We start from the raw sequence: 13,165 nt of genomic DNA, 5'->3' as shown, positions 1-13,165 counted from the left end.
CACTGCAGTCGCTCGCCTGCCTGCCTCCCTCCCTGCCTGTCATTCTTTCAGCCAATCAGGAGACGGAGGAATGAGAGAACGGATTTGAGAACAGATAAGAATATCGCACACACTTCTGTTGGAACGTTCTCATCACGTTTCAGCTCTCTGGGAACACATTCATATCTGTACCCTCCGGGAACACATTTGGAACACATTTAAGCGTTCTGAGAACCCGATTGGAACACATACGTGCGGTATACTCAAATGCGTTCCGTTCTCATCACGTGATGAGAACGGTCTCAGAACGCAGTGCGATAATCTCTCTAATGTCCAGCTTTTGCTCCCTAAATAGAGGCAATTGTTCAGTCTGGCTACTTCTCGTTCTTTGTTTTTCTTATATGTACATCCAGTTGGCAATGACAGACCATGTTGTTACTTCCTGTGGGCATCTGGGACTGACATAGCAAGAGGCAGGATGCTTGATGGCAGTGTCCTCAGATCCAGTAGTATTTCCCTTAGAAAAGCTTCTGCTCATGGATTCTGAGTGTTCATTTAGAAAAGGATTTGAAGGCACATAGCAACAACAACAACAACAACTTAGTAGGAGGAAGAGGAGAGGAAGGGATGGGATTTTGGCCTAGGCTCAGGCAAAAGTAAACTGCTGCAGCTTCTCTTAGCTTGTGTGTTCTTCCTCATTGATAACTTTTGTCATCCTAACCGCAGAAGATGGCAATGGCCATAAGTTGGAAGTGACTTGAATTCACACAACAACAATAACAACATTTCTGGGAAGGAAATCTACAGCAGTTGATAGAAAATCCTGTTTTCTCCCTGAAACACAGGAGAATCTAGATCATGCTGAATTGATGGATGGATCTGTTGACCTGGCCTAAGGCTGCTTCCTATGCAAAAAATGTTCTTTGCAACCGGCTTGACAGGGGAAATAACTCTACTGTTGTTTGTGTTATCTTTTCATTTCCTGACATGGATCCATCACGGCACTAGTCTTCCTTTTTTATTATTCCAGGGGGCAGAGACTAGGAAACGGTCCCCGACTCTCAGCAGCCAGTTCAAGCGTTCTTTGGAGCTGCTGATGAGAACCCTCAGCGTCTGCCAGCCGTTTTTTGTCCGTTGCATCAAACCCAACGAATACAAGAAGCCCATGGTAAGCTCCATATTGATTCTTCTTCTTCTGGGGAAAAGACTTTAATATATGCAAACCCTAGATCTTTGCAGTGTGGCCTAGGAAATCTGACCTGTCCTTTTTCTTGACCAGGGTGACCAGAGGTCCTCCTTTTCCAGGACATGTCCCACCTTTCAGCCTTCTGCCCAGGAAGAATTCCAAACAGTCTCCCTTTTTCAGAATGACTAAAAAGCAGAAATTTACATTTATACGAGTGTTTTTACATTTGATTTGGTCACATCCTCCATTTTTCTCTTTTTATTTATTTATTTATATTAAACATAAACATGAACATATACCTTTGTCAAATATATACAATTTTAAACAGTTAATCGGTAGTTAACTGAAGGGAAAACATGATAATTGAAATAGGGAAAAAAGCATAATAAATAATAGTAAACAATAGCATTACTAAGATAAATAAATTCGATCAAACAACAAGGAGTAAACAAAGGGGAGAAAAAATATAGCCCATAGAAACATTCTGATATAGTAGCCCCTCCACATTTGTGGCTTTAACTTTTACAGACTGGATTATTAGCGGGTTTGATTAATATGTTCTCCCCAGGAATCTCTAGGTCCTCCAGTGCAATTCTGTCAGAAATTGACCATAGAGTTGTGCTGGAGAACCAAGACGTTCCTACAGAAAACACTTTTCTAGGAATCTGTAGGTCTTCCAGTATGATTTTGTGATCAACATCTGGCACATTTTGACCGTAGAGTTGGACTGGAGATTCCTACAGAGGTGTTTGCTTAGTTAAAAAGAATAATCTTTTTAATCTGCAGTTTTTCCACATTCACAGAGGGTCATTCAATCCTAACTCCAACAAATGTGGAGGGACCAATGTATAGATATGCATATCAATCCGCATATCTATATGCCCCCCCCCCCCATTTTTCTTTAATGTCCTAATTTCATGATACTTGCTCCTGGTCACCTGCCCTTGCTGGTTGTCCCTGACAGTAGCTTTAGTTTGGAGAGCCAGCATAGTGTAGAGGTTTATGCGTTGGGCTACAACTCCAGAGGTCAGGGTTCATTTCCTCACTCTAGCATAAAAACCCACTGGCTGAGCTTGGGCAAGTCACACTCTCTTGGCCTCAGAGTATGGCAATGGCAGACCACCTCTGATGAAACGTGCCAAAAAAATCCTATGATAGATGTGCCTTGGTGTCATCATCTGTCAAAAATGACTTGGAGGCACACATCAACAAGATTTAGTTTACGGAACTCAGTGTGGTGTAATATTTTGGAGTGTTGGACTAGGAAGACCAGAGTTTGAATCCCCACTGAGCTATGGAAATCCCACATTAGGCAAAAAACACTCTCTCAGCCCAAGAGGAAGTTAATGCAAACTTCCTCCACATCCTCTAACTGTTCAGATTTGTCAGGGACAGTCCCGATTAACCGTCTGTCATCCCACCTTTTCCAGCTACTTTTACATGCCCCATGTCTCTCTTGTCCCATTTTCTGCCTTTGTCCTCAGCTTATTTCAGTTGCTGCAAACTGAGTCAAAGGTTCAAAAACAGCTTGCTCTTAGTTAACTCAGCAGAGGGGAGAGGAAGGACTGGAATCTCATCCCTTCCCAGTATGTTCAACCAAAGTGCTGCAGCCTTTCCTGTTATGTTCTTCCTCATTAATATATAATTAATTTATGCCATCTTGACTTCATTTTGGCCAACCAAAATGCACAAAATAGAAGTTGCAAGCTTTCAAAGTCAAAGGCTTTCACGACCAGCATCCATAGTTTCTTTTGGGTTTTTCGGGCTATGTAGCCATGTTTTGGAAGAATTTATTCCTGAAGACTTCTTGAGAAAGTGCCTGACAAAGGAGCTTGTAGCTTCACAAAGGACAGAAGCAACTTGGATCTCAGAAGGAGCATCTCTTTTTGTCTTGCTATTGGTACTTAAAATTTTATTTTAGTTCCTGGAGGACCCACATAGCCAGAAGGAGGAAGGGCATGCCTACTGCATGAATGTCCCTCCATACCGCCTGAAATGAGAACAGATACATCTTAACAAAATGCAGGCTTGTAACTAACATCATCATATTTTTCCCCTCCTGAATGATTTTTAACACCTTTGCCTGATGAAGAATCCAGTGGAGACTCGAATGCTTGCATCACGTATTTTATGCATTTTGGTTGGCCAGTGAAGGTATCACTGTTTTGTGGATTTTGGATGTTATTGTACTTTGGTACATAGCCAACACAGCTCTACCTTTGGATAAAAATACAGAACAAATAAAGAAAGTGAACATGTATTAAAATAGTAAATAGGCTGAATATGAAGAAAATAAGAGAAAAGAAAAGAAAAGGAATTGTTCTGGGAAATGGTATTTTTGCCTGAGGTCAGGCAGAAGCAAGAGCTGATAGGGACAGGAAGCAGGAATTCAGGAAACCAAAAAAGCATGGAAAGATCTCTGCCTGTTGTTATGTGACATTTACTGCGCTTTTTTAAAAAAGTGTAACACAAGACCATCATGTTTTCTAGATACAAAGAAAGCAGATTTTTTGCTTTTATCAAGATGACAGTATTTTTATTGCTGAGTGAATCTTCCTGGTACAAATTGTTTTTGATGCAGCTGTGGTGAGACGACTTGTTTAAAAGCAGGAGACACTAAAATCCCCTTTTTGTTGCTGCTGTGTGCCTTTATAGCCACGCAGGGAACCAAACCCTGGTCTCCAGTGTCATTGTCTAATGCTCAAACCACTACGCTGGCTCTCATATCTACATACAATTTCTAAAATGTATACAGAAGGACATGCATTTGAAAGAGCACACATCTGTACCTGTAGGAATGGTTTTCAGAGAGTTTAAGAAGTGAGCACAGACCAGGACATGGACATGAGGTCTGTGGATGCAGTATTGACAATAGTGCATTTACGCAAGTAATGTATGTGTTCCTCACTGAAGTATTCAGAGGTGCTTCATTCACGTCTCTGTCCATTCCACATCTTAAAGTCTATTCACTGTCTCACATAAGAAGTTTTCAGTCTAGCATTCTGTTAGCTGGACATTCATTGACTTCTGGACTTAGGACTTTAATTGCACGTGGGTTTTAAACTGCAATTTTAGCTAGAGAATAATGTCTTTGGCAATACCTTCTGTTGCTGTGCCGCTGAAGAGATGTTAGAATGCATTCTGTTGTTGTTATTGTTGTTGTGCGCCTTCACTACACCATGCCTGCTCTCCATTCACCTCTAGTGAGCCCCAATTCCATTTTTGTTTCCTTTCAACTTTGTAGAAAATAATTGGAAAGGTTAATCAGTATCTTTGCTCTAAAATTTTCATGTCAACTCCCTAACTTTGTCTTTTATAGTTGTTTGACCGGGAACTCTGTGTCCGCCAGCTGAGGTACTCCGGGATGATGGAGACCATCCGAATCCGCAGGGCTGGCTACCCCATCCGTTATACCTTTGTAGAGTTTGTGGACAGGTACCGAGTACTCATGCCAGGGGTGAAACCAGCATACAAACAGGTATGATTATTAGTTATCATCTTCTAAAAGCACAATTCATCACTCTCAAATAAAACAGACTGTACGCAGAGGTATAGCTATAAGGGAGGGATAAAAAATGAAGACATTGGCCCTCAGTAAGAATTATACACTTCCAAATGACATTTTCCTTCACTCCCCAAATTTCTAGCATTGCACTGAGCATTTCTCAGTGCAAAACAATGTAACAATGTGTATTTTGTAAGTAAATATGTTTAGTATATGAGCATATTTAAATATGTATAAATATGTATTTAAATGTATTTAAAAATCAGACTGATACTTTTCAGGGAGTGAACTAATAGATGAATACATGCAAAAGTGACATATCAATAAAAATATGACTAAGAGCATTATCGCATTATTAAACAAACGAAAAGAAGCATGGTTGTTGTTGTTTTTCTCCCTCCGTATGACTCTTGTTCTCTTCAGCTTGTAAAAGCATGGGAGAGCATTGTAAACGTGTCATTTTTGCCAAATGGATTATTTCACCTTGGCAAATGGGACACTTTTACAACCCTCTCCCACAATTTCATAACTGGAAGAGAATGAAAGAAAGTGATTTCATGTAGAGGGAGAAAAAATATGTGTCTTTTCATTTGCCTACCAAGTTTGTTTAATAATGTGATAAGGCTGTAGGAAAATTGTATGTTTTCATTATTGTTAAATATTGTAAAAATATTGTGATTATTAAAAAAAATATCACAGAGTAACGCCAGGAATGGACTAATGCATGAACACCTACAGAAGTGACCTGGATTGGAAAGTAGGAATGCTGGGGAAATGTTGCTTGATTTGCTCTACTTACCGTAATTTGTACCTCCTGCCTAATTTTCACTAGTATGTGAACCCAAACACAGTGATTCTATGGATTCTGTGCTTTAAAAATACATATAAAATGCAGATATTAAGGGGAACTGGTGTGATGAGTCACGGCAAAATCCCACCATGCCATTTCTTTTAGGGAGACCTGCGGGGAACATGTCAGCGCATTGCTGAAGCTGTGTTGGGAAAAGACGATGACTGGCAGATCGGCAAAACAAAGATATTCCTGAAGGTAAGATGGCAATCAGTTTATAGAGTAGAATGCACCTCCAGATGGGGAAAAATGTCTCTGGACATCTCAACAGTTTCCACAAATGCTTAACCTGCAAGTGTGGAAGGAAGACTGTACTAGCGTAATCTGATGAATGTACGTATTAAACCTCACCAACCAAATAACCAGGCTGATGAACTGATCTGCTAATGTGAATTCTGCACTTGCATAGAATGTGATACGCAGGTGTAGATCATTTTGCTTCTGCTCCATAAACAGTGGGCCCTCAGTATCCACTGGGGTTTGGTTCCAGGCCTCCCCTGTGGATTCCAAAATCTGTGGATGCTCAAGTTCATTAAGATAGATAGATAGATAGATAGATAGATAGATAGATAGAGTGGGCCCTTGATATTCACTGAGGTTTGGTACCAAGACCTGATGTGGATACCAAAATCAAGTTTAGATCCCATTTAAATACAATGACATAGTAAAATGGCAAAATCAAAGTTTATTTTGGGGAATTTCTATATTTTTAAAATATTTTCAAACCGTGGATATTTGAATCCGTGGATTAAAAAAATCTGTGGATAAGGAGGGCTGGTTGTACATCTTTCTTCTAGTCTCTGGCTTCTTTGTTTCTGTAAATGTGATGAGTCCAAAATCTTTACTTCACAACCTTTTTACGCTTCTGTAGCAGAGGTGGGAATCTTGTGGCCCTCAAGATGTTGCTGAATTGCAACTTCCAGAGGCTCTACCTAGCATAGGTGAGGAAGACTGGGAGTTGCAATCCAACAGCAACTCAAAGGTTTCCTGATTCCCTTCCTCTTTTATGGGACTGGCCCTTTACACATAAAGGTCTTGTAAATCTGAAGACCAAGCAGAGAAGCAAATCCCTTGAGTGCAATATCAGCCCAATGCCGTCTGCACACTTATTTTTAAACATATCCCTCTTCTGCTTCTTCAATAATGGTCATTAATTCCATTGCAGAGAGAGTTAACTTATCAGGGCCAGGCAGATGTCTGTGGAGGAAACTGGCAAACGGGCCAGTCAAGAGGTCTGCTTAGGAGTTGGCTCAGTCTAAAAACACATGAGACAATATAGGAGCCTTGATCATTGTGGTCCTAGAAAGAAACCAAAGATTAGAGGGCAAGGGAAGAAAATCCTTTTGAGTATTTTTGTTTCCCAAACTTGATAGCAAAGGCTCAGTTTTATTCACAGGCAGGAAATTTGAAATGACAAAGAGTTACACACCCTTTCCTCTTTTCCCTATACCCTTGGCAATGGCTAACTGATAAAGGGTTAACTGATAAAGAGTTATTCTCACATTGCCAAATGCCTCTCCATTTATTTTGAGGAATGCATGAGCATCCCTATGTTGATCCCTTTAAGAATATTTAGAAGATTACAATGGGCTAGCATTGTGAGATTATGACCATTAAACAGGAGTAACTGATCTAGAGTCTCATAGTAAAGGTTGGGGAGGAAAATCTTGGTTTACTTTTTGAGGAACTCTATTCAAAGAAGGGACGGCAGGAGCAAAGGCTCAGTTTCAGAAGCCCCTAAAACTACACTACATTACTGAAAGTATGATGGTTGGCATCAAGGAAGGAAGAGGCCACATGTCCCAAAGACTATGGCTATTTCCAAGGAGAACAAGGAAATAGGACTAAGGGGTTTATCACATGGTCTAAAAAGCCTGGGTACATTTCCTAAATTCAGTCTTAATTTGGGAGCCAGCTGAGTCTTATCACACATAAATTGTCGCTGAAATTGCCATTGACGTCCATCTTAGATGCAAACCTGGGTCCTCTAAGACGCTTTGGTGGCCTTTTTGTAATGATGGAAAATTCTAACTGGAAAAAGAGCATGGATGGGCATGGCTTCGGCCCAGGCTGCATCCGGGATGGACCCCCCTCAGCAATTTCTGTGGCGATTTATATATGATAAGACCCAGCTGCCTCCCGAATTAAGACTGAATTTGGGAAAGGTAAACCAGGCTTTTAAGATCATGCAATAAACCGAGAATAACAAACTATAACATCAAAGCAGTGGTTACTTAGAAAAGTCAAGAGGGAATAAGTTACCAAAACCCTGTTTGTTTATCATCCCACACAAGAGATGTCAGGTGAAAAACAGGATAGAGGTAAAAGAGGGAATTTCTGCAGGTGTAGCTTGTCATAGTCAAACCTATCATGGGGTTTTCTTGGCAAGATTTTAGAGGAGGTTTGCCATTGCATTCCCCTGAGGCTGAGACAGTGTGAGTTGCCTGAGGTCACCCAGTGGGTTTCATGGCTGAGCCAGGAATCAAACCTTGATCTCCATAGTTACAGTCTGTGGAACGTATCCCACCGCTTTAAAAAGTGATTTACAGCTCCTGAATTGAATTCTGATTCAGGCTGCATCCTGGTCCTATTGCATGACTTTTGTCTCCAAATCCACCATCCAACTACAGCCCAACTCAGCCTGGGTCCTTTACCGGACTTTGGCGGACATTTTTCAAAGTTGGGAGTGTTCACTGGGTGACCTCGGGCTACTCACACTCTCTAAGCCTCAGGAAAAGGCAATGGCAAACCTCTTCTGAAATCTTGCCAAGAAAACCCCATGATAAGTTTGCCTATGACAAGCTACACCTGCAGAAATTCCTTCTTTTACACAACTGTTAAAATTACAGAATATCTGTCTCAAGTTTTCTTTCTGGCAACACTACATCATGTTTACTTCTGAGATAAACCAAATTGTTTAATAACTTGTGACATCCCTGTGTTCTTCCCTTTTACCTTTGGTATGCAAGGCGGGCACTTTCTGTGGCTCACTCTTTGTTAAGTGCATTGCCTTCTTTTGGTTCTTTTCAACTGGCATCCAGAAGTAACAGGCCTGTTTCTTCACTTTTCTCCCCAGGATCACCACGATATGCTCCTGGAGATAGAGAGGGACAAGGCCATCACAGACAAGGTTATCCTCATCCAAAAAGTGGTCCGTGGATTTAAAGACAGGTATGGAGCATGACTTTAAAAGCCAGTTCACATTCATAGGATTTTAGCACAGTGCCTGCAGTCTCGCCACAATTGTGGTAGTTTAATAACAGAAGCATACCAGTTTTGCATAAATCTTTATCACGTGTTCTCCACATTAGTGCTTTAATGCTACTTTGGTATTCTGATTTCTGCACTGCCACCCTAATGCCACCTTCTAGCCCCTGCATGCCCTACTCTACATGTGTGTGCCCTTCCTTCAATGTTTTTAAAATTAGGTTTTCTTTGATGTAATTTTACAGTTCCACATCAACAAAGAAATGAGTATCACAACACTTTGAGGGCAAGGCAGCAATGAGACAGAAACAGTGTCGTGCTAGATAAATATTGTCAAAGGAGCTTTTTTTCAACTTTAGCGCCAGTTTCAAAGCCGCATGTGATTAAGTCCAAAGTTTTTATTTTGCATGCTTGTTTCCTAAAATGCCACTTGGGAGCTATGTTGCAAAGAAAATCCTGTGATGGGTTTGTCTTAGCATCGCCATAAGTCAGAAACAGCTTGAAGATATGCAGCAGCAGCATAGAGCTTACTCTGTTAGTGAGTGTTTGCAATCCTAGAGGGGAAGCAACTTTAACCCAATTCAAACAGACCCTATCTTGCAGACTTCAGGAAGATAACAGTCAAATAAAAATAGCTATATCCTTGAGTGAAAAGCCCAAACAATGCTTTTTGCGACCATTTCCCTATTAACTGAAGGATGTAGTGAAAGCCCTTGACTTGTTAATGAGATGAGAGGGCAGTTTTAGAGCAACAGATTTTTCCTCAAACATACTTCTGTTCAATGCATGGTCAGGGTTTATTTTCTCATATAACTGCAGAAACACCCAAATCTTCTCTGCTTTGCAAACTGTATCCTCTGCTAATGTAAACTTCAATTACACAGACAATAGGGCCTTGCGTGTTTTTCAGAAATCCTGTGTTTAGCTTCTTGGAAGCCTTTCTTTGACAGAGAAATTATATACTTTTGGCTCTAAGTCAGAGCTGAGTCAGGAGATCACAGATTGTTCATATCTAACTAAAGTAGACCCAGTAGAATTGATACCACAGGCCTTTAAGTCCCAGACGCTGCACTTTCACTAGAAATGAAGATGACTGAATTGTGGTTTCACATTTTGGATATATCATGAGTTGATGTGACTCAATGCTTATAAATTAGATTGATATAAGAGTAAAAACGTAGTAAGTTTTGTCTTGTTCTGTGGTATGAATATTGCTCTTGGTTAGTGAATATATTTATGTCGATTACTGTTTGACATTTGTAAGTTGGTTGTTAAATTTTTCTTAAATAATGATTTTTAATAAATAAATAAATATGGTAATGCTTGATAAAGTGGAAAGCAGAAGGAAAAGAAAGAGACCGATCTATTATTACAACTGCTACTATTATTATTACTACTACTATTAATAATAATAATAAATTCCTACCCGCCTCTCTCCATGGATTGAGGTGAGGAACAACAACAATTAACAGACAAACAACATCAGTTTAAAGACATCAGTTAAAACATATGTCAGTTTAAAAGGACAAATAAATACATAGACTGACTCAAGAGATGATCACTTTATCTTGGTTGTCAGGATAGACCCGGGATGTAACTTTCTTAAGGCTAATCTTACTGCATTCACCCATCACCGGGCAGTGTGTAACCCGGGCTTCTCTGGGCTTGTCCTGCATCTTTTCAAGAATGGGAAAATCCTTTTCTTTAAAGGCTGTGAGAGTAGCCCAGGTTGCGTATGGGTTGCATACTGCCCAGCAATGGGTGAATGCAATAAGATCCGCCTTAAGAAAGTTACACCCCAGGTCTTTCCTGGCAGTGAAGCTAATGCGATAATCCAAGGAAGCAATGGGTGCCTTGAGTTTGAGCTGAGCTATTGATGAGGAATGTCTTATTGAGGCTGGAGCAAGCTTGTTTTCTGCTGCTCCAGAGACTAAGACACAGAGCAATGGTTGCAAACTACAGGAAAGGGGATTCCATCTAAACATTAGGAAGAACTTCCACATGGTCAAAGCTGTTCAACAGTGGAAGATGCTGTCTGGGAGTCTGGTAGAGTCTTCTTATTTGGAGGTTTTTAAACAGAAACTGGATAGCCACCTCTCACAGTGGTACTGTGATTGTGTCTTCCTGCATGGCAGAATGAGGTTGGGCTGGATGACCATTGGAATCTCTTCCAGTTCTAGGATTCTGTGCTTTCAAATGTACTTTGGAAATTTCAGCTGATGTAGAATGCATCCCACTGCGCAATGGCAGGAGCCAGGTGGGAGGACATCTGACATGTATATTACACTAGTAACCAATTACACTTTAGGACACAATTTAATCTTTAATCTTTATAACTTTAAAGCAAAGGTGGAGAATTTGTTTTTGTCCTGGGGCCAAATTCCAAATTAGGAAGGTGCTCAGAGCCCGCGTGGCTTAGTGGTTTGAGCATTGGACTGTGACTCCACAGACCAGGGTTCAAATCGCCGTTCAGCCATGGAAACTTACTGGGCGAGTTACACTCTCTCTACTCCAGAAAACCCTATGATGGGGGTCGCCATAAGTCGGAAAGGACTAGGAAGCACACAACAACTACTCAGGGACCATTTTCTAGCAATGGGCAGGCCCAGGGTGGGATCAACAGTAGCTTTTAGCTTCCATGTTAATGGAGCTGTAAATCAACCCCTGCTTAAATTCAGACTTCAAAAGAGCTCTCCTGAATGCTGAACTCTGGGGCAGTACAGACCACCCCTTTCAGGGCACCCGTTATTGGTCTGTTTTTGTAGGCGCCCATTTTTGGTCCACAGCATTGCCATAGCAACCAAGCCACACAGCAACGCTGCGGACCAAAAAAGGAGCAGCCTAGAGCATCGCAGCCCTTACAGTCTTCTTTTGGATGATGTGTGGGCGCTGCGACGCCCACACCTCATGCACATGCCCCCCTGTGTGGGAGGGGCGGCACTGTAATGGTGCCACCCGCATGTAGTGGGGGTCGGGACCATGCAGTTGGCGTGCTGTCCTGAGCCCTACTATCGCTGCCAGGACGTCATGTCCTGGCGATGTGTACCGGGTCTCTAGCTCCAAAATAAGTTCAGCCTCTTGAATATAGCTTTTAAAGTTTGTATTAAAATCCAGTTGATTCGCCGTCCCACTGACATGAAAGCGACCAGCTGCGACTGAATGAAATTGAAAGTGGTTTGAGTGTTAGATTAGGGGTGCATCTTCAGTGTAGAAATAATGCATGTTGATGCCACTTTAAGTGCTTTAACTCCATCCTATGGATTTCTGGGATTTGTAGTTCTCTACCAAAGAGTGTGGGTAACTCACAAAACTATGAATCCCAGGATTCTGTAGGATACAGCCATGGCAGGTAATGTGATCTCAAACTGCATTATTGTTATAGTGTAGATGCACCATAGGACTCTTGGTCATGGGAACCCACTGGGTGATCCTGGGCAAGTCATACTCTCTCGGCCTCAGAGGAAGGCAATGCCAAACTTCCTCTGGGTAAATCTTTAGAAGCAGGATTCTGTAAGACCAGAGTTCAGATTCACACGCAGCCATCGAAGCCCACTGGATGATCCTGGACAAGTTGTATTGCATCCTCACTGCAGAAATGAGCCAGTTTGGCACTACTTTAACTACCACAGCTCCATGCTGTGGAATTCTGAAGCTGTGGCAGTTAAAGTGGTGTTAAACCAGATTATTTCTGCAGTGAGGATGCAGCCTGAGCCTTAGAGGAAGGCAGTGCCAAACCTCTGATAAGTCTTTAGAAGCAGAATGGGCTAGGATACTGCAAGACCGGGCTTCAAATTCGCTCTCAGCCAGGGAAACCCACTGGGTGATCTTGAGCAAGACACATTCTCTCAACCTCAGGTGAAAGCAGTGGCAAATTGCCTCTGAACAAATTTCACCCTAAAACCTTGTGATAAAGGGCTGAAACAGACGGCCCAAATGCCCCATGCTGGCGCCGATTTTAGGGTTAGGGACTATGCGGCAGCCGCACAGTCCCTAATCCTAGCACAGCGTGGCAACACTATAATGGCGGTGTCCCATCCATATGAGTGCCACCATTGTGATGTAAGTGATGCACAGCATCCACACATCACCACACATCACTTATGTAATGAGTGTGCCCTGCAGCGGGTTCTTTTTCCTCTGGAGGGAAGCCACACGATTTGGCTGCTGCGGCTTCCCTCTGGAAGGAATTAGGCTGCTGACAGGTCACCATAAACTGGAAACAACTTGAAGTCAAACAGCGACAACGGCAAACAAGCAGTAGCACTCACAGTCTGAACTTTGAAAACAGAGAGAAAAATTTGTAAATATTATTATGATTGATTGATTGATTTCTTAGCCACCTCTCCCCATGGATTATGGCAAGGAACAACAACAAAACAACAATGCATAATATCAGTTGAAACACATTAATTGAAGCTTGCAACAGCTTAAAAGGACA

At 41.6% G+C, this 13,165-nt stretch overlaps 1 protein-coding gene across 3 annotated transcripts in view; it reads left to right on the top strand.

Moving 5' to 3' along the window:
* MYO7A (myosin VIIA) overlaps window positions 1-13,165 on the top strand; it is a 185,078-nt gene that overhangs the window by 126,100 nt on the left and 45,813 nt on the right. For 2 of the 3 annotated variants that reach the window (XM_089512992.1, XM_089512993.1), the window contains 4 exons: window positions 1,010-1,147; window positions 4,485-4,643; window positions 5,626-5,718; window positions 8,597-8,691. In XM_089512992.1, coding sequence (XP_089369118.1) covers window positions 1,010-1,147; window positions 4,485-4,643; window positions 5,626-5,718; window positions 8,597-8,691 — 485 coding nt within the window. The remainder of the gene's footprint in view (window positions 1-1,009; window positions 1,148-4,484; window positions 4,644-5,625; window positions 5,719-8,596; window positions 8,692-13,165) is intronic. The other variant, XM_089512994.1, reaches the window with a different exon arrangement.

Source organism: Sceloporus occidentalis, unplaced genomic scaffold (genome assembly GCF_023333645.1).
Source record: "Sceloporus occidentalis isolate IW3139 unplaced genomic scaffold, rSceOcc1.0.p SCAF_2, whole genome shotgun sequence".
In the NCBI taxonomy this organism is placed as follows: domain Eukaryota; kingdom Metazoa; phylum Chordata; class Lepidosauria; order Squamata; family Phrynosomatidae; genus Sceloporus; species Sceloporus occidentalis.
The sequence above is the reverse complement of the archived record's forward strand: the minus strand, read 5'-3'. Positions and strand labels throughout refer to the sequence as shown.